This window comes from Miniopterus natalensis, chromosome 17, assembly GCF_054644295.1.
Source record: "Miniopterus natalensis isolate mMinNat1 chromosome 17, mMinNat1.hap1, whole genome shotgun sequence".
Classification (NCBI taxonomy): domain Eukaryota; kingdom Metazoa; phylum Chordata; class Mammalia; order Chiroptera; family Miniopteridae; genus Miniopterus; species Miniopterus natalensis.
The window spans coordinates 34411355-34436224 of record NC_142097.1 but is presented as its reverse complement, the minus strand read 5'-3'; the positions used below and the strand labels follow the sequence as shown (position 1 = coordinate 34436224).

Here is a 24870-nt window from a genome sequence, read left to right as displayed (position 1 = left end):
CAGCATTGCAAGTTGCTGATTTGGGTACAAATAATTCTTTTTTGTTATTAAAAAAATGTCTTTTTGAAGCCTCTGTCCTCTTGCCACATTTAATTTTTTTCATCCTCAAATATAATTTTACCAAGTCCTTTAAATGGAAACTTCAATAGAAGATCACTTCTGAAGAAATAATTCCTCTTAATAAAACAAAAGAAAAATAATCAACTTTCTTAGTTTCTTTTTTCTATTCTACTTGCCCATTCACCCATTGAAAAACCATCTTCTTGAAGAGTTACCTTAAGTTCATAGATTGTATAATGATTTCAGAGCACTTTAAATCTTAAAAAAACGAAACCAAACCAAAACATGTTTAATATAAAATTAGCCATGGTTTATAATTTTCTTAGTTGTGAAATGAAAACCAAGTTCAAGGTACCTAATAAAGCTGCTCTAGTGGGAAACACTTCCTGAAACTAGTGCTCGATCCTTTGTTTTTGTTAGTACAGCTACTAGCATAATATTTTAAGATAAACATTCATTTAAATTATTAGTATCCAATTCACACCTTTTAAAAATTAAAAAGTTTGAATACAAAGCAAGTTTTAAAGCTATATAATAACATCCTTTTTGTTTGAAAAAATTGTATGAAAGACGTATTTATACATATGTGAAGGTCTGCATGTTATATACTGAATTATTTGTGGTTGGGGGCTGATTTATTTTGTTTATTTCTGTGTTGTTTGAATTTTTTAGTCAGGAAAAAAATGTGGAATTAAAAGGTGTAGGTGATAAAGTTTTAAGTGGAATTGGAGCTGAAAAAGTAGATGATCTTCCAACTTTGAGAAAAGACCACTTTACGGGATTACTTTTATTCTTGGATATAATATATTCACATAGTATATAGCAGTGCTTTGGACCCTAGCATTCTAATATTCAGGATAAATTTAACTGTATCATAGGGAAGAGAAATAGTGTAATTGAGTGAAAAGATTAAAGGTATAAAACAGTAAACGAATTCTGCTACCTAGAGTTACCTTAATTCTTTTAGTATGTTAATTAATTAATGTGGTCATTGCAAAGGCCAAAAAAGAATTGAGTCAGAAATATCATTATATAATTTGCATCCCATTTTCTGTGTGACCATAAATTGTTAGATATTGCAATATATGTAACATAAACCACATGTCAGCTGTTTCCTGCCTTGCTGTTGACAAGAGCCCCATTCATAACTCTTCTTTTTATCCTTTCAGTGAATAAGTAATTATTCAATATAGAAGGCAGGATATTTGGAACTGGCTATTTAATGTGGCAGCACTCTGTAATGAAATCTGCTGTTACTGGCAACCTGAGAGGGGAATGTAACAATTCCAGCATAGCTGTAACTTTATCTGCTTTGACTGTTTATTTGGCACATCAGTGAACCTTTTATCCCAGTGAGTGACAGTTCCAGAAGGGTCACATTTACATCCATTCTATCATGTATTGTAATATTTAATGGTGGACAAGGTTGAGTGAGACTGGGAGTAATTTGAACTTGCTTTTCCACTGAGTTGAGGCTAAAAGACAGCTTGATCCTCAGTATTGTGGTGTAACATGCTATGACTTAGCATTTGTTGGTAAAGGCTAATCTTACTGATTATAATTTTTTTAAAAAACTTTAGTTAAATAGTATATTTGTTCTACTAAACTATAACTCTCCAGTACATATTCTCTTAAGCTACTGTGCTACTTAGCTTTTTTCCCCCATCAGTGACCACTTCTATAAACTAACCATTTCGTGGAGTTTCTCTTAATGAGGCTGTACCCTGTCTCTTATGTGTAGTAATTAAGGTTAAGTTAGGTAGTAGTTATTAAGAACCCATGAGTTCTAATATATAGCATTAAACTGTGTTTTATTTTTGAGAGTTTAGAAACAGGAGAAGAAAAATCAGGTAAACAGTAGACTATATTCCTGAAGTTCCATATATAGTGTGTTTAAGGAGACATAAAACTATTTCAATTATGAAACTGAATTATGAGTAAAATTATCTACCCTGAATGATAATTTTACTGACAGGTAATTGAATTTCAGATATACTTGTTCCACACAAGCAACCTGCCTTTATTATTAAATATTAATAATATGCATTCATTTTCATACCTTTGCTAGAGAATAGTTTTCACTTCTGTTGTTCAATGATACTTTAGATTCAACTTGATATTTCTATTCTTTTGTAAGGTATATTTTAAATACTTTTAAAAATATTGGTATATTATGGGATATTTAAATGGGCTATGCTGTGAACAAAAATAGTACTATCAATTCTAAGCTGTAATATCACAAGTTCACTGAAGCAGAAGAAAATTAAAATTATCCTCAGTTTTGTCTTATTTTATAATTTATGAAAGAGAAAAGTTAAAATATATTCAAAGCATTTGGAATTTGAGAGTTGGAGTGGTATATTAGAAAGCAATGCAAATATGGAAACATTTATAAGTTAGTGAAAGAACCAATTTGAAGCGGAATTTGTAGTTTTTCTTTAATGGCAAGTTTTAGATGGTTTCTTGATATTATTTGTCAGTTGTGATTCATTACTATGGGTTCTGATTCTATGAGAGGTTTGATAACATTTTTATGGTAGTCCAGATGTTATCTTTTTCTTTTTTTTTTTTTGTACAGCTCTCTGGTCACTGTTCTAGGTGCTCTTGTCCTACTAAAGAAGGAAACAGTAAAGATTCTTCAAATGCCATTAAGAAGGATCCTGGGGGGAAATCCAAGATACCAAAAATATATTTTGGGACACGTACACACAAGCAGATTGCTCAAATTACTAGAGAGCTCCGGAGGACCGCATACTCAGGGGTCCCAATGACTATTCTTTCCAGCAGGGATCATACTTGTGTCCATCCTGAAGTAGTAGGTAACTTCAACAGAAATGAAAAGTGCATGGAGTTGCTGGATGGAAAAAATGTAAGTAAAGTTATTTTGTTTTAGAGACAAAATAAGACTGAAAGGAGTAAAATTACTCAATTTTTTGTGTTTATTTTGTTACATGTACAGTTTCAGTGATAATGAAATAAGGTATGAAGATCACATTAATTGCTAGTATTCATATTTTTTGAAAACTAATTTTACCACAAGGAAATCTTTATTCAAGTTTAAAATTATGGTTTCTGTCCTAAAATTTAGGGATATTTAATTCCTTGAAATTAATTTCCATTTTAATCAGATGTCTTCTTTCTTTTAAGTCCTTCTACTAAAAGTTGTCAAACATGGATAATGTCATATGAGGAGATAAAAGTATTTAAATGATTTAGTCTAATTAGATTTAATTAATGTCTTACACATATTTAAAACTTCAAAGGAAGGTAGTTTAGGCTCTTTGATTGAATTTTAAAATGCTTTTTAATTGAATGAGAAATATAATGATTATCTTGTCTCATTCTGATTAGTACAAATTTCTCTTCCCCCCCAAAAATATATTAAATTACTAACTTTAAAGATATGTCATTGGTGGTTTTGAAGTTTTCCAGGGGAAATCTAGATTAACATGAATTTGGACTAGGAGGAAATAGAGAAGTCTTTCTTACTAAAGACGTAAGATTTTTAAATAATTTTTTGGCAGAGTATAGCTTGGTAGTTTGTGTACCTGGTTGATAACTAGTTTACTCTAAAATGGAAGTTACGAGTCTGGAATTACACCCAGAAATTATTAGTGAACCATAAATTGATAGTATATGAAATGACCATTGATATTTTAATATATTTTGAAAGTTCAGTCTTTCACTAGTGTTTTTTCAGAGTTGTTTTTACACAAAGGACTATGAGCTGTAGCCCCTAGAGTTTCATTTAATTGCTATATCACCTTCTACTATATAATGTAAATAAATTATTTTGTATTATGTTTTTCTTTCTCAGTGCTTTCTTTTATTATATAGAAATTTATTTAAGCTTTGTTTTGGGATATTCAAAAGATGCTTCAATAGACATTCAAATGTGAATATGAAGTGTAATTACTAAGGAACTTAAGTGGAAAAACTTAAGTGACTTGTTCAGAGCCAGGAAGACAGGAAGAGAATACAGAATATTGAATCAAAACTATTGTCGAAATACTATTTATATTTATTTCCGATAAGTTCTTTTTAACTGAGGAACTGTGAAATCTTCACAATATTTAAAAAGTTCTCTTCAAGGAGAGATGAAAATAGTAAAAAGTCAAATCCTAAAAAATAATAAAATAGAGAAAAGGCTCTTCATGATAAAACCCCATAAATTTTATGCTTAAATAGACTTCTTTCCAGAAGTGGCTAATTAATCTAGTGGATTCCTCAAATTCTTGAAATTTGTCTTTTGTCTATATAGTCTATGCAAGAAGACTTGCTGGCATTGTCATTTTTTTGTTACTTGTTATTGGGAAAATTATAACTATTATTTATTTGTTATCTTATTATTAAAAGCGATTATAAAGTTTAAGATTGTGCACTGAAAGCTAATAGTCTTATTTTGTGTAATCCTCTAGAATCCTGTAGTGCTGGTTATGTTTTTTGATTGATCTTTACTGTCATAAGTTTGAATCATGTAAAAATAAAAAGTAATCCAGTGGATTTGAATGTTCAGAATTTTTCATTGGCATTTAGTTTCTGTTTTAAAGTAAACAAGTCTTTTGTTTTTTAATATTAGCGATATACATAATTGAAGATACCTGCTTATAGTTGTTTTTCTTGACCTAATTCTGCCTCAGTATGCTTACCTCATAGGCATACATGAACATTTTTTTTTCTTGTTCCCAAGCCCTCAGGGTAATTTGGTATTGTAATGAGGGCCAATTACAAAGTCACCATAGGTGTCTATGCTTACTATGGCTGAATCACCAAAGCGAAATGATAAATAGATAACTGACAGTTTGAGTGAAAAAGAGTTTAAAGTGTGATAACGCTTCAATTGACAGACTCCCCTCAGGGTTGTGTTACACTGCTAAAATGGATGCGCTTTTCTGGTTTTGCTATCAGCCTGCACAGGAGTGTCATTCTAAGTGCCCTTAAAGTGTAAACTTTCTGATTTTTTGGCTTGATCCAAAGGCACATGTGTTTTTGTTCACTGTTTCTTTTACTAAAGTGCTCTTATACTGGAAATGCAGTGCATTTATCTGTTAAAAGTTAATTTTGTTTCAGTTAAGAAAAAATTATCTTTACTAGCTCCAGAAATAATTTTAAAAAAGTATTTTAGGTATGAAAGAATATCTTAGTTTTGTTAAGATGAGATTTAACCGTTTTTAATCATAGACTCTGAAAATACCTACCTTAGTAATCATTTTGTACAAATACAAGTCTTCCAAATAGTACAGAAGATATTTGGAATGAAGAAATGGTGAATGTTATATTATGAAACTCAATCTGTATCAGACTCATAGTGAAAGGTACTTGGCTTATCTCTACTTATCTCTGGACCCCAGAATCATAAAATTTTAGAGCTAGGAGAATCTTTAGAAATGGTCAAGTCAGTGGGTCAGAGGAATCTCAAAAGCTTTTGGTTCAACTACTCTTTTGATGCGTAGTCAGAGGAGAAAATGGATCCTGAAGTTTTCCTAGTATCACACAACTAATTAGCAAGAAAGGAAACACGTTTTTTAACTCCTAGCCATTGCTATTTTGATTACACTACAAACAAAAGCAAAAGATGGCATAGGGTATGGGGAAGTTTACATAGCAGAATTTGATGTAGTAGAGTTTAGACAAAGTAAGTGAAAATAATATAAAAAATGAACTAAGTAAAGAAAGTTGGTTGAGTCCTTTCCTCCCAATTTTTATTTTTAATACCTTGGAGGACCAGCAAGTAGCTTCCCTTAACATGGCTGAATACAAAGCTTTAGGAGAACTAATAGTCAGTTGTTAACTGATCATGTCCTTGGATTTGCAGACATTCTTTTAAAGGTTAGGAACCTCTTAAACTCTACTCCATTTCTAGCAATTTCTCGGTACTTTTGTGTATGTAATAACGTATGCATGTTTTAAAAACATAGGTTTGCATTTTGTACAGTTCATAGATAAAAATACATATATATAAAGCATATGTGTAATAGCTTTTTACTTGTTAAGGACAGCAAACTGGGAAAGATAAGTATTGGATTTCAGAATCATATTTAACTTTTTTATTGATACACAGAATTAATGAAAATAAAAATGGCCCATTCCACCATTTAGTACCACATGACAATTGAAATACAAAATATATGTGGTTATAAAACCCTTTGAAGAAACTATTGTAAAGTTTTATGTCTATTCTAAAATATTTTAAATATGTACTTGCTATAATCCATGTGTATATAGTATTTTAATAGCTTAAACACATCAGCACACAGATAAATCTAACTCACTTTTTCGAGAGCTATCTCTTTTGTATGAATTTACCTTAATTTATTTAACATGTTCCCTATTAGTAGACATTGGTTTATTTCCAATTTTTTGGCTATTAAACTATGTATATATGGATATTAATAGTGACATTTAAAAATTTGATAATTATTGACAAGTTGCCTGTGTCTTTTACTAATAGTGTATATTTAAATTTCTACTAATTGTATACATTTTTAAATAAATAGAATATTTAATAGACTGAGTTTTATCAAATATCTGATTTTTTAAAATACATTTTTATTGATTTCAGAGAGAGGAAGGGAGAGGGAGAGAGAGATAGGAACATCAGTGATGAGAGAGAATCATTGATTGGCTCCCCCCTGCACGTCCCCTACTGGGGATCAAGCCCAAAACCCAGGCACATGCCCCTACTGGAATGGAACCATGACCTTCTGGTTCATAGGTAGACACTCAACCACTAAGCCACACCAGCTGGGCAAGCATCTTAAAATTTTTACTTCCTATAATAGAATGACTAAGGACATTAATTTTGATGTGGTTATGGGAGGCAGCGGATGTAGCTGTTACCTACGCCCCCATCTTGTTTTCTCAGTATAGTTTTTAAGAAATTTAAAAACACTTCATACTCCCCGATCCCATTATGCCATTTCTAAAAATAGATACTAAGAAGATATTTAGAAATGGGTTTATAAATGCTTATTGCAGCATTATTTATAAAGCAAAAATTAGTAATAGTCTTAAATGTTAAATAATAAACTGGTTCATCAACTGTGGCATGTTAATTCAATGTACATATATGTGGGCAACAATGAAAAAATAGTGATGTGAGAAAATATTTCATATAGGAGTTTTACTAAAATAGGCTGAGAAAAAAAGTGATCCCAGTTTTGTAAAACGTGTTTACTGTGGCTAGATTGTTAATAATCCTCAGTGCCTGGGGAAAATTTGCTTTATTATTATTTTAATAGTGGGTCACATTGTAAAGATATATCCATCCATATGTACTGCATACATGTAGATGAAATATGAAATGAAATACATCAGAATGTTAACAGTACATGTTTGTGTGATAGAATTATAATTTAGGTCTTTTCTTGATACTCTTGTATTTTCCTTTTTTGTAATGAACACTCTTTATTTTTTCCCCTAGGACATTCCTTCCTCTCTAGCTCCTTCATTCCTTCTCTTCCTCTCTTCTTCCTCTCTTCTTCCTCTCTTCTTCCTGTCTTCTTCCTTTCTCTCTCTCTCTCTTTCTTTCTTTCTTTCTTTCTTTCTTTCTTTCTTTCTTTCTTTCTTTCTTTCTTTCTTTCTTTCTTTCTTTCTTTCTTCTCTCTCTCTCTCTCTCTTTCTCTCTTTCTTTCTTTCATTTATTTGGATTTAAGTAATACTGTCTCATGACTCAAAGTGAAACGGTACAGGTGTCTGTTGAGAAAAATCTCTCCCACTCCTGTTCCCAAGTCACTTAGTTGTCATCTTTGAAAGTATCCAGTGATATCATTGCTCTTGTATATCCTTCCAGACATATTTTTGCCTAATATCACTTTAATTACAATTTAAGAACAAAGCTACAACAAACATAATTTTAAAATGTATATATTTGTCAAGTTAATTTGGGGTATCTAGAGCTATACTGATCTGGATCTCTATTGAGTCAACTAATATAGTGCCTTTAAAGTGGTTGGGATTATAGATATGGTATAATTTGTCTCCTCTATAAAATCTTTGCCATGTGGCTTTAATGATATTCCTAAAATTCTGAGATAAACTTGTTTTATTTCTTTTGTTCCAGTATTGGTTCACATTTCAGTTTATGTATATTTGTTTTTAGGGCAAATCCTGCTATTTTTATCATGGTGTTCATAAAATTAGTGATCAACACACATTGCAGACCTTCCAAGGGATGTGCAAGGCCTGGGATATAGAAGAACTCGTCAGCTTGGGGAAAAAACTAAAGGCATGTCCGTATTACACAGCACGAGAACTAATAGAAGATGCTGACATCATATTTTGTCCCTACAACTATCTTCTAGATGCACAAATACGGGAAAGTGTGAGTAGATATATGTAAAAATTAGAACTTTTTTCCTACTTATTGGGATATAAGTGGTGAATATAAAAGCTTTTAGGTGTTTTAATGTCTTATTTTTTTGTTTTATAGTTAATTAATGTAAGTGTGTAAACAGATTAGAGTACTGAAAACATGTTCTAAGGTGTAGTAAAAATTGAATTTCAGGCCTCGTCACTTTCATTTCCAAAGGAATAAGTGCTTTTAAGGACCTAGTACCGAAGTGGGATTATAGCAGGGTGTTTCATCACCTTGATAGTGATGACATTTTGGACTGGATAATTCTTTGTTGTGATGGGCTGTCTTGTGCATTGTAGGATGTTTTAACAGCATCTCTGGTTTTATCCACTAGATGCCAGTAGCACTCCCACATTGTAACAATCAAAAATGTCTCCAGACTTTGCCAAATATCCCCTGAGGGGCAAAATTACCCCCAGTTGATACCCATTTATAGCTATCACTCTCTCCACTTATGAATAGTCAGAAAGAATTATTTTAGAACATTTATCTGAAGAATCTGTTTTGAAGAACTTATGTTGGGAGAATATGCATACTATGCAAATTATGCTTTTGTGAGCTTTTGAGAAGTGAACTTTATATACAGCATTTGTGTTTATTTGCCTAGTTTTTCTTAGAGACACCCAATTATAGCATAAGACAAAAAAAAAAAGTGAATAACTTGGTATATTCAGTTGTTTTTTCTCTCTTTAGATCTGACTTCAAAACTCTCATTAGCTTTCTATTTCCTTAAATTTGAAATTAATAAACATTATGTTTACTACCTCTACCATCATACCTCCTATTTGGTTTTCTCTTGGCTAGGTCTCTTTCTTCTGAGCGACCGCAGATTAGCAACAGATCAGTCTTCTAATATTACTTTTGTTAATTTTTCCTCTGCTTAAAAATCTCTTACTGCTCTTTGCTCATGGGGTAAAGTCCATATTTCTTAAGCTTACTTTCAAGTTGCTCAATAGTCTAACCTGAATCTGCCCTTTCAGCCTTCTCTGCTGCAAACTCCCAACTTAAACCCCTCAAGAATTATCTCATAGTGGCCATGGCCTGATAGCTCAGTTGGTTAGAGTGTCATCCTGATACACCAAGGTTGCGTTCCCTGTAAGGGCACATTACTGAACATAAAGTAATGATTTTAATTAACATTTAAAAATTCTGGATCATGGCTTAATTCATTGCTTTATCAACCACTGAATGCATAAATAAGTGGAATAACAAATCAATATTTCTCTCCTTTCCTCTTTCTCTAAAATCAATCAGTAAAAAAAAAAAAAAAATTACCTTATAGTTCCCTGAGGATTGCTTGTTCTTTCCTGTATCTCTGCTTCTGATGACCCTGTGTTGAAATTGCCTACTCTCTTGTCTATCCAAATCCAAATCCTATTCCTTTTTAAACCCTCGTGTATTTCCTACTCTTCCATGGTTCTTTCTCAGTCATCTTCAACCCTCTGTATATTATTATTTCCTCAGAGTCACTCATTGATAGTTGCTTTGTGACATTTCTTTGTATTAGTCAGGACTCTTCCAGTTGCAAGTGACGCAAATTCAACTTCAGTAGAGCTTAAGAAAAACCACTCGCCTAATTCTTCATTGTAGTGGCTTTATGCTCAGGGACGTTCTTTCCAATGGGAACAGAGATACCATAGGTAGCTAACTAACCTGGAAAAAAGAACATGATTTTATATTTGTCACCCCACATTACTCTGATTGGCCCAGTTTGGATTGCATATCCATTCTTGAACCAGTCACCGTGACCATGTAGGGATGGAATACTTTAATTGACAAGCCTGGCCTCTGAGTCTGCCTATGTTGTAAGAGTAGTGATGCCCCTTGATTAACAGATTAACAGTCCTGTCAACATCACATGGGGGTTGTGGGAGAAGAGCAGTTCTCAGAATGAAGTGTTGCAGGACAGACTAAAATATAAGAAACATACTATGTTACATTCATATGTTGAGAGTCTTTTGAATCTTGTATTGTTATTTTAGTTTTAAAGGGTTTTTTTTTCTCTGCTTTTTAAATTATGTTGGAGATTCCTTCATAGTGGGATTTTTATAACCCTTTGTGTAGCCAGCTATACTTTGATCCAGGCTCACCTGACACATTATTTTGGTTGTGATAGGTCTACAAAGTATTTTGAGAGTGAAAAATTGCAAACTCTGTAATGTTGAGCTGACATTTGGTTGGCTTTAGTGCTTTAGAAGTTTTAAGACTTAGAATCAGTTGCACTTGCAATATTAGCCTATAGTGTGAATTTTTAAATGAAATATTTTGCCTACTGCTGTTAAATCCACTTTGCTGGAAGTTTTATGGAAACATTTTTTTTCTTATAGATGGATATCAATCTGAAAGAACAGGTTGTCATTTTAGATGAAGCTCATAACATTGAGGACTGTGCTCGGGAATCAGCAAGTTACAGTATAACAGAAGTTCAGCTTCGGTTTGCTCGAGATGAACTAGATAGTATGGTCAACAGTAACATAAGGAAGAAAGACCATGAGCCCTTACAAGCTGTGTGCTGCAGCCTCATTAAGTAAGCACATTTGTCTCTCAGTGTCATTTGTGTTGCCTTGGTATTGAAAACATACTTTATTATGCCAGAGTATTTTATAGTGAGTAAAATTTGACGAGGCTACTTTGGAAAAGGATTGTTCCTTGCCAGTTAAAATTTTAAAAGTAGGCTAGTCCAAACTTTTGTCTTATTCAAAAGAATATAATAGAATTGATTTATTAAATTGATAATTATGAAATCTTATTCCTACTTTAACAGGATAAATTAACAGCCCCATAGACTGTGTATAGGACATTGGGCTGGACATAAACTAATGGTTTTAATTAACATCTTAAAATTCTGGATCGTAGCTTTAACTCACCGCTTTATCCTCCAGTATGAGTAGGATTCTGGTTGAATTAACCAGGATTTCAATACTGTAAAATAATATATTTAGTAGTAATTTTATTAAAAGTTACATTAGCACTGCCGGGTGTGGCTCAGCAGTTGAGCATCGACCTAGGATCCAGGAGACCGAGGTTTGATTCCAGGTCAGGGCACATGCCGGGGTTGCGGGCTCGATCCCCAGTTGGGGGTGTGCAGGAGGCAGCCCATCAGTGACTCTCATCATTGAAGTTTCTATCTCTCTCTCCCTCTCCCTTCCTCTCTCTGAAATCAATAAAGATATATTTTTTTAAAAATTTGCGTTAGATTAAAAAATAATAAAATGAAATATTCTAAAATTAGATTGTAGTGATGCTTACACAAACCTATACATTGACTGAAAAACACTAAATTATATTCTTAAATGGGTGAATTTAAAAATATGATATGTGAATTATACTTCAATAAAGCTGTTAAAAAATTAAAAAAAAATAATAAAATGTACATTACATAATTTCTCTTTCATTAGACATTAGGTTTTTTTATCTGTTTATTTTAGAAAAACCTCCCCTCACTCTACATTCCATTTCATTTACCGTAGCATTTTTCTGTTCACTTTACAGTATACTTTTAAAAAAATTGAAAGTTATACAATCACATGTTTGAACAGAAAAGGTATACGCAAATTTATATTGTAAAAACCTACTTGTCACCCCATCCCCTATATGCTTAGCTCTTGTCCTCTTACACAAGTTTAGCATTCAGCGCATGTTTATGCATATGTGAGTCTATTCTTTCTCAATTTTTTTGATAGTTCTTATTTTGTTTGATGTCTAAATGTCTAAGTGCCTCAGGACCTCATCCTAGGACCTCATTTTATTTCTAGCTCTGTACTTTCCCTAAATTACATAACCCAGTACCATAGCAGTACTGGGTACATGTTGCCTTCAATACTGCCATGGGTGGGTACATTTGCCTTCAATTGTTAGAATAAATGAAACCTCAGGGAGAGCCTTCTTGATATTCAAATTGAAGTAGCAATTAGATTACATTAACCTAATTTAGTTTCATTATACCTCTTATTACTGCCTGATATTTTCTTGTTCATGTCTTTGTTTCTAAATTTATTTCTTACCCCCTTTAGTAGAATGTAATTTCCATGAGAATAAGGGCCTTCCCTATTTTATGTACTGCTATATTTCTACTACCTAGTATAGTGTCTGGCATAATAATAGGCATTTAAGCACTTATTGAATGTATACATGTGTATATAAATGAATATATTTATATATTTTTCTAGTAACTCTTTTTTGTGTTAATATGTAACTAATTTTTTTATTAGATTGTTTTGTATTTCCTTTTATCTGCATTTGGGATGAGCTTCTAAGACATGGCTCTCCTTTGGAGAGACAGGTAAAGCAGTTGAATCCACAAAACACAATTGGGAGATCATGTTCATGTTTTCCTTTTCTGAATAAAAGCTTGCTTTTTAGCTATGTAAATGTTTATTTCTCAATATGAGATATGCATGCTTTAAAAAAGATGTCTTAATTAACCCACATTTGTGCCTTAAAAGTGTTAAGGAATACAGATTAACATATCTCAATTCTCTGTTCTATGAGAGTAGTGCACATAAGATGATATTGGTTGATTGGATTGTTTTATTTTATTCCAGTTGGTTAGAAGCAAACTCTGAACATCTTGTGGAACGGGATTATGAATCATCCTGTAAAATATGGAGTGGACGTGAAATGCTCTTAAATTTACACAAAATGGGAATCACCACTGCTACTTTTCCCATTTTGCAGGTAAGATTTTTTTGCCACCTTTGGAAATTCATTTAGTGAATTAGAAATGATTAATAGTGCCCGGCTGGGTGTAGCTCAGCGGTTGAGCATTGACCTAGGATCCAGGAGATCGGGGTTTGATTCCTGGTCAGGGCACATGCCCAGGTTGCAGGCTAGGGAGCCAATCAATGACTTTCATCATTGATGTTTCTATCTCTCTCTCTCCCCCTTCTTTCCTCTCTCTGAAATCAATAAAGAGATGTTTTTTTAAAAAAATTTTTTTAAAGAAAAAAAAAATGATTAATAGTGAATAAGTTTATCTAGGGTAAAAAATGAAGCAATTTGTTTTAAATTTTTATTATATAAGTTTGATAATCTTATGTGTGATAGCATAAATTATGGATGAAAAAGTAGCATTATTTAGTTGGAAGGAAATGAGGCTTAAAGGAATTAATTGCTTGTTCAAAAATAAAAGAAGTCAATATTTTTAGTTTGTAAATTTATTTTATTAATTGTAAAAGTTAAAATTTGGAAAATAAAAAGATAAAAAATTCATATTTTCTCAATATAGTGATTATATAAACCTAGTTGGATGGAGTTTGTGAGTGGGCTATGGGACACTGAACATTATGAAATTGTATGCAAAATTTTATGAGTATGTGATTCATTTTTATCTCGTGAGGTAGAGAATCCATTTTGATTTCCTGTATGGATAGTGAATTTTGTCACCATCACTTACGAAATATATTGTCCATCATTTCCCTTTATTTGTAATGCCATTTCTGTCACATATCTAATTTTCATTCATGTCTGAATTTATTTTTGAACTCTATTTTATGATTCTCTTTATCTAAACTGTTGTATGTGTTAATTACTGTTAGAAAAATGCTGGTATATCTGCTAGTGCATATCTCCTCACTTTGCTCTTCCCCTTTGGAATGATCTCAGCTATTCTTGGCCTTACTCTGCTCTTTGAATTTTAGAATTAGCTTTGAGTCATTCATTTAATTTTTCTTGTAATGCAGTCATATTATTCTAAGCGTCAGAATACTCTGGAAATAATTCAGGCATTTAGGTGGCATATCAACTCTTTTAAGCTCCTTGGAGAAACCATTTTGTAGGCACATTTTTATGAAGTTCATTCCTTTTGAGGGGCACTAAATAATACCCTAATTGACTGAATAGGTAATGAACCTCCTAAATATATAATTTTGTTTAAGGTATTTGAAGAGAACTTAGGAATATGTGGGAATCTAAAGCATATTGTTAGCACTTGTATAGTAATAATGTTTGCCTAAAATTTCAATATATGCTTCATTTGGGTTTCATTGGAGTTTGAGAAGTGTGTTTTACTCCTTCACCCCTCCCCTCGCCCCCAGTATACTTAATATTGTAATTTCTTATAGGGCCATTTTTCTGCTGTCCTTCAAAAAGAAGAAAAAGTCTTTTCAATTCATGGAAAAGAGGAGGCAAGAGAAGTACCTATTATTAGTGCTTCAACTCAAATAATGCTCAAAGGACTTTTTATGGTGCTTGACTATCTTTTTAGGCAAAATAGCAGGTAAATGAAGATATCTGATCTGTGTTTTTTCTCTTAAAAATATTAGCCTTTTTGGGTGTTAGCATATGTTTAATACATTCTTATTTTGTATGAGTACATAGGATAATCATAAACAAGTGGTATAAATATTACTCTGATTGGCATAGATTCAGATTAATTGAAATTAGTCTTTATTAATGGAAATGAGTATTGAAATCAGTAAATACACTAGTTCAGCTCTAAATTTATAGTCCTCTAGAACTAAACTTAAGCATTTAAGTTTTCTCTTTATAGTTTACATGTTTCTTCCAGTATTAGAAAGTCTCTTTCTTATTGCATAAAACTTCTATTCAGTGAATTGTGGAAAATGGAAAGCAGTCAGCTCACTATCCCTTGTTAAGTTATAGTGCTGCCTGGTTCCAGTGTTTTGTTTTATTTTTTAAATTGTGGTAATATGTACATAGCATAAAATTTATCATCTTAACCATTTTTTAGTGTACATTTCAGTAGCATTAAGTAGATTCACATTGTTGTGCAATCATCACCACAAACCATTTCCAGAACTTTTTCATCATCCCAAATAGGAACTCTACCCATAAAACAATATCTCCCAGATATCTCCAATTTCTTCCTCTTCACGGCCTCTATTCTATTCTACTTTCATTCCTATGGACTTGCCCTTTTTTGGTATCTCATATAAGTGGAATCATATATATTTGTTCTTTTGTGTCTGGCCTTTTCACTTTTCAGGGTTCACCTATGTTGTACCATATATCAGAATATTATTCTTTTTAATGGCTGAATAATATTCTATTGTATATATATTTACACCACATTTTGTTTATTCATTCCTGTGTCGACATCCATTTGGATTGTGTGCACCTTTAGCCAACTGTGAATAATGCTGCAATGAACATTTATGTGCAAGTATCGTACTGAGCCCTTGCTTTCACTTCTGGTTTCACACCTAGCAGTGGAATTGCAGGATCATATGGTGATTCTGTATTTAAGTTTTTGAGGAACCAACATAACTGTTTTTCACAGCAGCTGCACATTTTAGATTTTCATAGTTATGCACAAGAGTTCCAATTTCTCCACATCCTTGCCAACACTTGTTCTTTTCTGTTTTATTGTTGTTGTTTTTGACAGTAGCCATTCTAATGGGTATAGTGGTATCATCACCTGTTGTTTTGGCTTATATTTTCCTAATGTCTAGAGATGTTGAGGATCTTATCATGTGCTTATTGTCCATTTATTGTGGAAATATCTATTAAAATCCTTTGTTCACTTTTGAATTGGTTTTTTTGTTGTTGAGTTGTAAGAGTTATTTATTTATTTGTTCATTTATTTATTATTTATCTTTTGTAATTCTCACCCAAGGACATGTTTCCACTGATTTTTAGAGAGAGGGGAAGGGAGAGAGAGAAAAACATCGATGTGAGAGAGAAACATCCAACAGTTTCCTCGATGTGAGAGAGAAACATCAATCAGTTGCCTCCCATACCCACCACGATTGGGAACTGAACCTGAAACCTAGGTATGTGCCCTGGCCCAGAATCAAGCCTGCAATCTTTTGGTGTACGGATTGATGTTCTAACCAACAGTGCGACCCGGCCATGGCTGTAGGAGTTACGTATAGATCCTGCATGTTGATCCTGTATCAGATATGTGCTTTACAAGTATTGTCTTCCATTCTATAGGTGTCTTCTCACTCTCTTGATAGTGCCCTTTAATATACAAAGGTTTTCAGTTTTTGAAGTTCAATTTATTTATTTAAAGTCAATTTATTTACTTGTGCCTTTGGTATATCCTAGAAACATGGCTAAATCTGATATCATGAAGATTTTCTCCTATATTTTCTTTTAAGGGTTTTATGGTTTTGAGCTCTCAATATTTTTATAAAATTCTCTTGCCTGGCTGGGCATGGCTCAGTGGTTGAGCATCGACCTAGGATCCAGGAGATCGAGGTTCGATTCCCGGTCAGGGCATGTGCCCGGGTTGCGGGCTTGATCCCCAGTCGGGGGCATGCAGGAGGCAGCTGATCAATGACTCTCTCATCATCAATGTTTCTATCTCTCTCTCCCTCTCCCTTCCTCTCTCTGAAATCAGTAAAAAAATATATATATATATATTTTTTAATTCCACAAATTATAGGATTCCTGGCTTGAACTTTGAGACCTTATCTCTCCAAGGGCAAAATTAACTGTCAATATTATGAGGACTGGTAGAGAATACCACCACATTTTATTTTTTTTAAGCCTATGTGTTTATAGCCTCTTATTGAAAGAAATTATAAAATGATGGGATTACAGAGGTCATCTGGTTCAATGCCTTTGTTAAAAATAGATGAATACCGAGACTCAAATTTTAAAGGGATTTAAAGTTTTTATAAGTCTCCTGAACTTTTTAAACTTTCAGTAAAAATTGTTTTTTCTATTTTCTCATTCAATAAAAAAAAAGTATAAACGACTTTTTAGTTTCTTTAGCAGTGATCCTGCTATCTATTTTGTTGTTAATGCTGTAACATAGAGTACAAAGAGCTCTGCACTAGGAGTTAGGAGGTCTGGATTTGAATTCTGGCTCTGCTGTGATTTATGTAGTGTTTGAACATAGGGAGGGGAAGTGGTAAAGGGTGGATGGTTGGATGATGTCTAATCTCTATAAGAGGTGTTGTTTCTAAGACTTAATGACTCTCAATTTAGTTTTAATGTAATCAATTTTTATGTTGTATGTGGCTGGGACATTATGTTTTATAAAATTTTGCCATTTAATTACCATTTTACTTTCATCTAGGTTTGCAGATGATTATAAAGTTGCTCTTCAACAGACTTATTCTTGGATAAATCACCCAGATATTTCAGATAAAAATGGGTTCTTTGCTCCACCAAAAAATAAGAAACGTTCACGACAGAAAACTGCAGTTCATGTGCTAAACTTTTGGTGCTTAAATCCAGCGGTGGTAAGCTGATTGTTATATATGAAAATTCTGTCTTCTTACTCAATACAAACAATTAAATAAATGTGTCTGATTCTTCTAAAGATGATTTTATATATATCTAATGTTGTTTCCTTCTAGGCCTTTTCAGATATTAATGGCAAAGTGTGGACGATTGTTTTGACATCTGGGACATTATCCCCAATGAAATCCTTTTCATCAGAACTTGGTATTACATTTACTATCCAACTGGAAGCTAATCATGTCATTAACAACTCACAGGTTAGGATATTTTTTTGAAGGCTTTCAGTCTTTTTACCTCAATATAATTCTCCATAAGCAAACTGGAAGGTACCTAAGTACTAGCAAATAGATCCTGATAGGAAATTCAACATTTCAGTTTTAGAATAAAAGAAAATCTGTCAAGTACTTGATAGTGTCAACAAAAAGGAAATACTAATAAATGCATTCCTTCAACCTAGTGAGTAAAAATATATACTTTGGATCCAAAGACTGTATTGCAATTTCCTCATTTAAATAAGTTTTAGTGTTTTTTAATGAAAATTAAACCAAAACAGAATTCAACTTCTTTACCATAGTTCCTGTTGTTTAATTATTTGTTTATGTGTTTCTCTTTCCCTTAGACTGTGGTGTATACTTACTCTTCTTTTTATTCCACATTCTTCCACTGCAGCAAGACTAATACCTAGCATTAGCAAGTGTTTAGTAGATGTTTAAGTATCTGAAATAAATTAGAAGTACTCTTAAGAGTACTGTGACTTAAGATTTTAATTTTTTATAGCAATAATATACAAATGTTACTTTAATTTTCCTAGGAATGTTTTGTCATTTGTTGATCTGTTCCCTGTCTCTTTTTATGAAGTAATTTAAAGCAGTTAGCTACATGTTTAACACCACCTCTGTGCCTAACACTGATTTTTTATGAAGATACAGTTTTCAGCCAAGGTGTACTTGTGGGGACATTTTTGTTTCTCACAGTTAGTTGGGAGGTACTACTGGCATTTAGTAGTTGTGAACCTGAATGATGAGATCCTATATAACTAAGAATTGTGCTTTCCAAAATGCCATAGTACTTCTGTTGTACAAACAGTGCTATAAACAATAGTGAAGGAAAAATATATGTTCTACATTTTAAAGTTGCTGTCTTTAAAGGCTCAAATAAATATGGGAAGTTAGTAAATTCAGCTTATATGAGGCTATAATAACATAAGCTCTCTGTTCTCAGTCTAGTGCAAAGAAGCTCATTTTACCTGTAATGTCACTGAATTATAATTATAATAATGCCTAGTTCGGCTGAATTCTGGTATACTATATAATATTTTACCTTAACTTTTAAAAAACTTATTTTTTCTTTTAATTGGGTAAAATACATAATGTAAAATACTATCTTAACCATTTTTAAGTGTACAGTTCAGTCTCATTTAGTATATTCACATGGTTGTACAACCAATCTCTAGAACTTTTTCCTCTCACAAAACTGAAATTCTCTTCCTTTTAAACAATTCTCCAATTCCCCCTCCTCCCAGCCCCTGGTTACTGCCATTCTGCTTTATGTTTTTATGACTTTATAATCTAGATACCTCATGTAGGTGGAATAATAAGATATTTTTCTTTTTGTGATTGGCTTATTTTACTTAGCATGATGTTTTTCAAGGTTTATCCATATTGTAACAAAATCATAGTCTTCCTTTTTAAGGATGAATGATATTTCATTGCATGTATATACCATATTTTGTTTGTCCTTTCATTTGTTGATTCCCCCAGATTTTTATTTTAAATGAGAATAGTAATTTTTTTTAAAAAGTATGTTTTTATTGATTTTTAGAGAGAGAGGAAGGGAGAGGAATAGAGAGAGAAAACATCACTGATGAACTGCCTCCTGCATGCCCCCTACTGGAGCTTGAGCTCGCAACCCTGGGCATGTGCCCTGACTGGAAATCAAACAGTTACCTCCTGGTTCCTGGGTTGACCCTCAACTACTGAGTCACACTGGTCAGGCTGTCCCAGATTTTTATTTTAAAAATTATAAACAGAGAAAGAGAAGAGGAATATTGCTAAATGTTAAAGTTTGCATGCAATATATATGTAATATGTATGTAATACTTATATGGCACATTTTTGGGTAAACTATTAAAAAATAATTTGTGAACATCATGACACTTTGCCATTAATTAGTTTAACATGTCTCTCCCAAGAACAAGTACATAATTCTACATAATTATAATAACACGATCATTTAATACTTAAATTTAATATTGGTACAATAGAGTCAATATTTGTATTTCTTCAGCTACTCTCAAAGTGGTTTTTAACCTACTTATATTTTTATTCTTAATCCAGCACACAAACAAGTGTTATATATTGCATTTGGTTTTCATGTCTCTTTAGTCTTTAAAAACAGTTTTCTTGCCCTTTTTTTTCTGTCTTTCTGACATTTTATAAAGAATTCAAATCACCAGTTTTCTTGAGGAATGCCTTATAATCTGTATTTATCTGATTGTTTCCTCATGATAAGATTCAGATTAAACAGTTTGGTAAGAATACTACATAGGTGGTATTGTTACTTTTCATTACATTATATCAGGAAACATAACGTCAGTTTTTCATATTACTAGTTGATCATTTAAGTAGTAGTTGGTTAATATGATGTCCGTCAGATGTCATCCTGCAAAATGTACTTCAATCTCATATATCATTTCAAAATATAGTACAATTCTATTTTTCAGCAATCTTAAGTGTTTTTATATTGTCTGTAGATTACTAATAAAGTTTATTCTTTCTCTTAGATTAACTACACTGAGGCTAGATCTGTGTGAGTTAGAGGAATTGCACAGAACTGTAAAATTTAGTGGGTTTGATTTTTTTTTTTTTTTTTTTATGACTATAGATCTTTGAACATCAGTGAATTTGTGAAAGAGTAGTTTATGTCATAGTTGAATCTTAGAAAATTGCTTATAGTAGGTTGTATCAGCCCTTACCTCTAATATTTTGGAACTGTTTCTATCCATTTCATTTGTTCACATCATCCAACAAAATTTCATTATATGCTTAATTGTGCAAAGCCATTTAGAGAATAATAAGTGAAACCCTTTTTGCTTTCATCCTAGGAGAATTCAGTGATCTGCCTAAAAGTAAAACTTTTATAAATTAAATCTATATTTAGTTATATAAAGGGAATTTAAAAATAAATTTTCTCTAAACTTGTTGTTTGATCTTCTTTTGACATGTATGTAATTAAGGCTCCCAACTAAATGCTAATTTGCCTACCTAGTTTAGGCATAACTCTACTGATATATTTATATTTTAGGTTTGGGTTGGCACCATTGGGTCAGGCCCCAAGGGTCGGAATCTCTGTGCTACCTTCCAGCACACAGAAACATTTGAGTTCCAGGATGAAGTAGGAGCACTTTTGTTATCTGTGTGCCAGACTGTGAGCCAAGGAATTTTGTGTTTCTTGCCATCTTACAAGGTAGGGGAATATTTATTGTTTCTTTTGCCTTTAGAAAATCATGTGGAATTACCATGATAAGCTTCCTAGCAAAACTGGTCAAATGTATGCATTTTAACTAAATGTTTTCTTCAGTCACTGATGAATCCAACTATGTTGATCAATAAAAAGAAATTTGGAATTTATGTTTTAAAGAGTCAAGAATATGTTCCATACATAAATAGCTATTGGGTTCTTATTGTTTTCTATCCAGGAGATTTCAACAAAGTAGATTATCATGAGGAACTGTATGAGTTATTTCTGAAATTCTATGTTATTTGAAATTTTTAAAATTATAAATATCATTGTATATTTTTATCATAACGTATCAATAAATGACTGTAAACAAACATATCAGTATCAGTAATGCAGCTCTAACATTTTCAGAGCCCTCATTCTTTTAACAAAATTATGCAAGGGATTTTCCTTATAAGAGAGGACTGTAGGACCTTTCATTTTTATTTAGGTTGCAACTAAAAGGAATCTTACTTTCACTTTAGGACAATATTCCTCCATATTGTTCTTCCTAGTGCATTACTGACTGCATCCAAATTTGTTGAAAGTTTGATCCTGAAATATAACTGAGCCTCTTGAGGTGAAGATGCTGAATCAGATATCACCAAATAGCTAGAGTATAGGAAATTGTTTCAATAAAAATTCATACTTTTGGTTTTCTCATATTTTATGTTTGAATACAGATATTTGAATACAGCAAGAATTAAAGATTGATTCATTTTTACTGTAATTTAAAAAGTTATGACTACTACTTTATTTTCAATTTTTATTATTATTTATAAGGAACTATATTTTATTCCTATACATTATAACTGAATGAAATAAAGTAAACATTCTTAAATATTGAAATGAATAGTGAAGAATCATCTTCAGATGGAAAAATATGACAGGCTTTACGTATAAGTAAATTATGTGAAAAAGATTACAAAAGATGGTAGTCTGTTTAGGCAGGCCTATTAAAAGCATTAAGACTTGAGTACTAGCTATTAAAGTGAGTAAATGGCAATATTATAAAGTTAAACACATGCCAAAAAACATTTTCCAGAGGACTGGGATTGTAACAATACCATTAATGAGGGCAAAGAGGTTTTAATGCAATTTGCACTTTCTAAAGTTTCAAAAAGAGGCTTTGAGTTAGTGCATTATTAATGTACTGAACATCTGGAACTGTGTAAAAGCTATAGACATTGAGCAAATGCAGGATTTCCCCACTAGGTTGCATTCTAACTTACTGCCTCCCTAGTGAGATACTGGTTTTAAGAAGTTTGAAAAAGTAAAATGACAATAACCAGATAAGGCATAAACATTCCAAAGTATATCTTAATTTGTGAGATCTGACTAAAAAAATCTCTGAGTTTACCAATCCAAATTCAAAGGGTTGTGGGTTCAGTTCCTGGTCAAGGGCACATACCTGGTTGCAGGTCCAATCCCCACCCTGGGGCAACCAGTTGATATGTCACTGTCACATCGATGCTTCTCTCTCTCTCTCTCTCTCCTCTCTCTCTTTCCCCCTCACCTCTCTCTCTTCCACTCACTCTGAAAATAAAAAAAATTAATTGGTCTGTTTGTTGTTTTTGAATTAGTGTTTCTATTGGGGACAAGGAGTCTGTTGATGGTCCCCTATTGAGTTTTTAAAGTGGAACACATGATTTAGTAAGATTCATATTTTGAAAATATTGCTCTATCTGAAATGAGCTGAGTGATAGACAAGACCCAAGAAATCCATTTAGGAAACTATTGGAGTAGACCTTTAAGAGAATTATTATTTATTTGTTTGTTTGTTTGTTTGTTTATAAATATGTCTCCAGTGATTTCAGAGAGAGGAAGGGGGAAAGAGAGAAACATCGATGATGAGAGAAAATCATAGATTGGCTGCCTCCTGCACGCCCCCACTGGGGATCAAGCCCGTAACTGTGGCTTGTGCCCTGACTGGGAATGGAACCTCGATCGCCCGGATCACAGGTTGATGCTCAACCACTGTGCCATGCTGGCCAGGCTGGAGAGATATTTAGAAGCAGGCAAAAATTAACAGGGTTTGATGATAGATTGAACATGAGCAGTGACAGAGAACGAGAACTGTTAAGGATGACTCTGTTTTAGCAAAGGCAATTCAGTGAATGGTGGTGTTATTTACTGAGGTAACAAACATTGGAATATGACAAATTTGGTCTTGTATAAAACATCTCAGGTGCCTCTGAGATACCTAACTGGTGAATTTGACTAGGCCATTGGATTTATGGTATAGTGTTCAGAGGAGCGATCTGGGCTATAGATACGAATTTTGGAGTTTCAGGCCATATTTATTCTACATATTTAGGAATGTAATATCCTATCATTATGTTGTAAGTGCCATGAAGGCAGGGACCTTTTCTGTGATGTTCCCTGCTTTATTTTTATTGATCAGGGTGCTCTGATCACAGTACTATAATATGTAATGAACAATTTTACCAATTAGTGATTTTTTAAGTTTGTTCCAGCTGCTATAGCAAAATACTACAGACGTGGTAGCTTATAAACAACGGAAATTTATTTCTCACAATTCTGGAGTATGGAAGTCTTGAGATCAGGGTGCCAGCAGGGTGAGGACCTCTTTCCTGACATACCCAGTGCCTTTTTGCTGTGCCCTCACATAGGGGCCAGGCAGCTCTGTGGGATCTCTTTTAACTTATTATATATTATGTATTTATTTCTGAAAATAGATGAGGATAAAATTCTGAGGAAATAAATGATTTTATAAAAATTAGTTTTTCTCTAGAGAATTAGGGGTAATTTCTTGGTGCTTGTCTACGTTATACTAACTGGTCTACATTATATAGAACTCTCCATAGAACAAGTGGGTGAGACAGTTCAACTTACAACATAATAATCTCTTCTACTGGCTTTTGTCTCATTTATTTCAGCCATGTTTATTATTTACTTCTACATTCTTTGCATTTGCTGTTTTAATTCTTTAGCCTTTTAAAAAATGCTTAATTCACTAGTTTCAGATTTATTTTTTAATGTATCTTTATTGATTTCAGAGAAAGGGAGAGAGGGAGATAGAGATATCAGTGATAAGAGAGTCATCATTGATCGGCTGTGTCCTGCACGCCCCCTGCTGGGGATTGAGCCAGCAACCCGGGCTCAATGTGCCCTGACTGGGAATCGAACCGCAGTCTCCTGGATCCTAGGTCCGTGCTCAACTGCTGAGCTACACCCACTGGGCATAGTTTCAGATTTTTAAAATGAATATATTTCGAGCTATTAATGTTTCTAAGTATTGCCTTTATCCCACATGTTTGGAATTGAGGGTGCTTTTCTTATCATTTATATTGAAATATTTCATGAATCCTATTTTCCTGTCTAGACCATACGCTCTCTCTTTTTATTTTTCCTTAGCTTTATTGAGATAAAATTGACAAATAACCCATATTTTCTTTAAGATTATAATCTTTAGTGTTGGGCTGGTATTTTCCCCCCTACTAACTTTTTATTATTGACTTAATCAGAGTTGCATTGTTGTTAGAATAAGTGGTTAATCTGATAAAGATTCTTTGAAATTTGTTGAAAATCCTTTTGTAATCTAGCACTTGGTTATTTTGTGTAAATGTTCTATTTGTCAGTATATTTTCTACTTGTTGGGTACCTGAGTGTCTGTTTATATACTTACTTGATATATAGGCTTAGCTGCCTATCGATTAAGTAAAATGATCTTGAAGAATTTTCATTTAAAGAATCTTTAGTTAAGAATATTAAAAAACTTCACCTTAGGTTTAAAGAGTTAACTTAAAACTTGTCAACTTTGACAGAAGTCATTTTTT

General features: G+C 32.7%; 1 protein-coding gene across 3 annotated transcripts in view; it reads left to right on the top strand.

The window, feature by feature from the left end:
* Window positions 1–24870, top strand: part of BRIP1 (BRCA1 interacting DNA helicase 1) — a 77545-nt gene that overhangs the window by 26164 nt on the left and 26511 nt on the right. For 2 of the 3 annotated variants that reach the window (XM_016203655.2, XM_016203647.2), the window contains exons 7-14: window positions 2639–2929; window positions 8162–8383; window positions 10744–10943; window positions 12961–13093; window positions 14479–14633; window positions 17406–17571; window positions 17689–17829; window positions 20876–21037. In XM_016203655.2, coding sequence (XP_016059141.2) covers window positions 2639–2929; window positions 8162–8383; window positions 10744–10943; window positions 12961–13093; window positions 14479–14633; window positions 17406–17571; window positions 17689–17829; window positions 20876–21037 — 1470 coding nt within the window. The remainder of the gene's footprint in view (window positions 1–2638; window positions 2930–8161; window positions 8384–10743; window positions 10944–12960; window positions 13094–14478; window positions 14634–17405; window positions 17572–17688; window positions 17830–20875; window positions 21038–24870) is intronic. The other variant, XM_016203661.2, reaches the window with a different exon arrangement.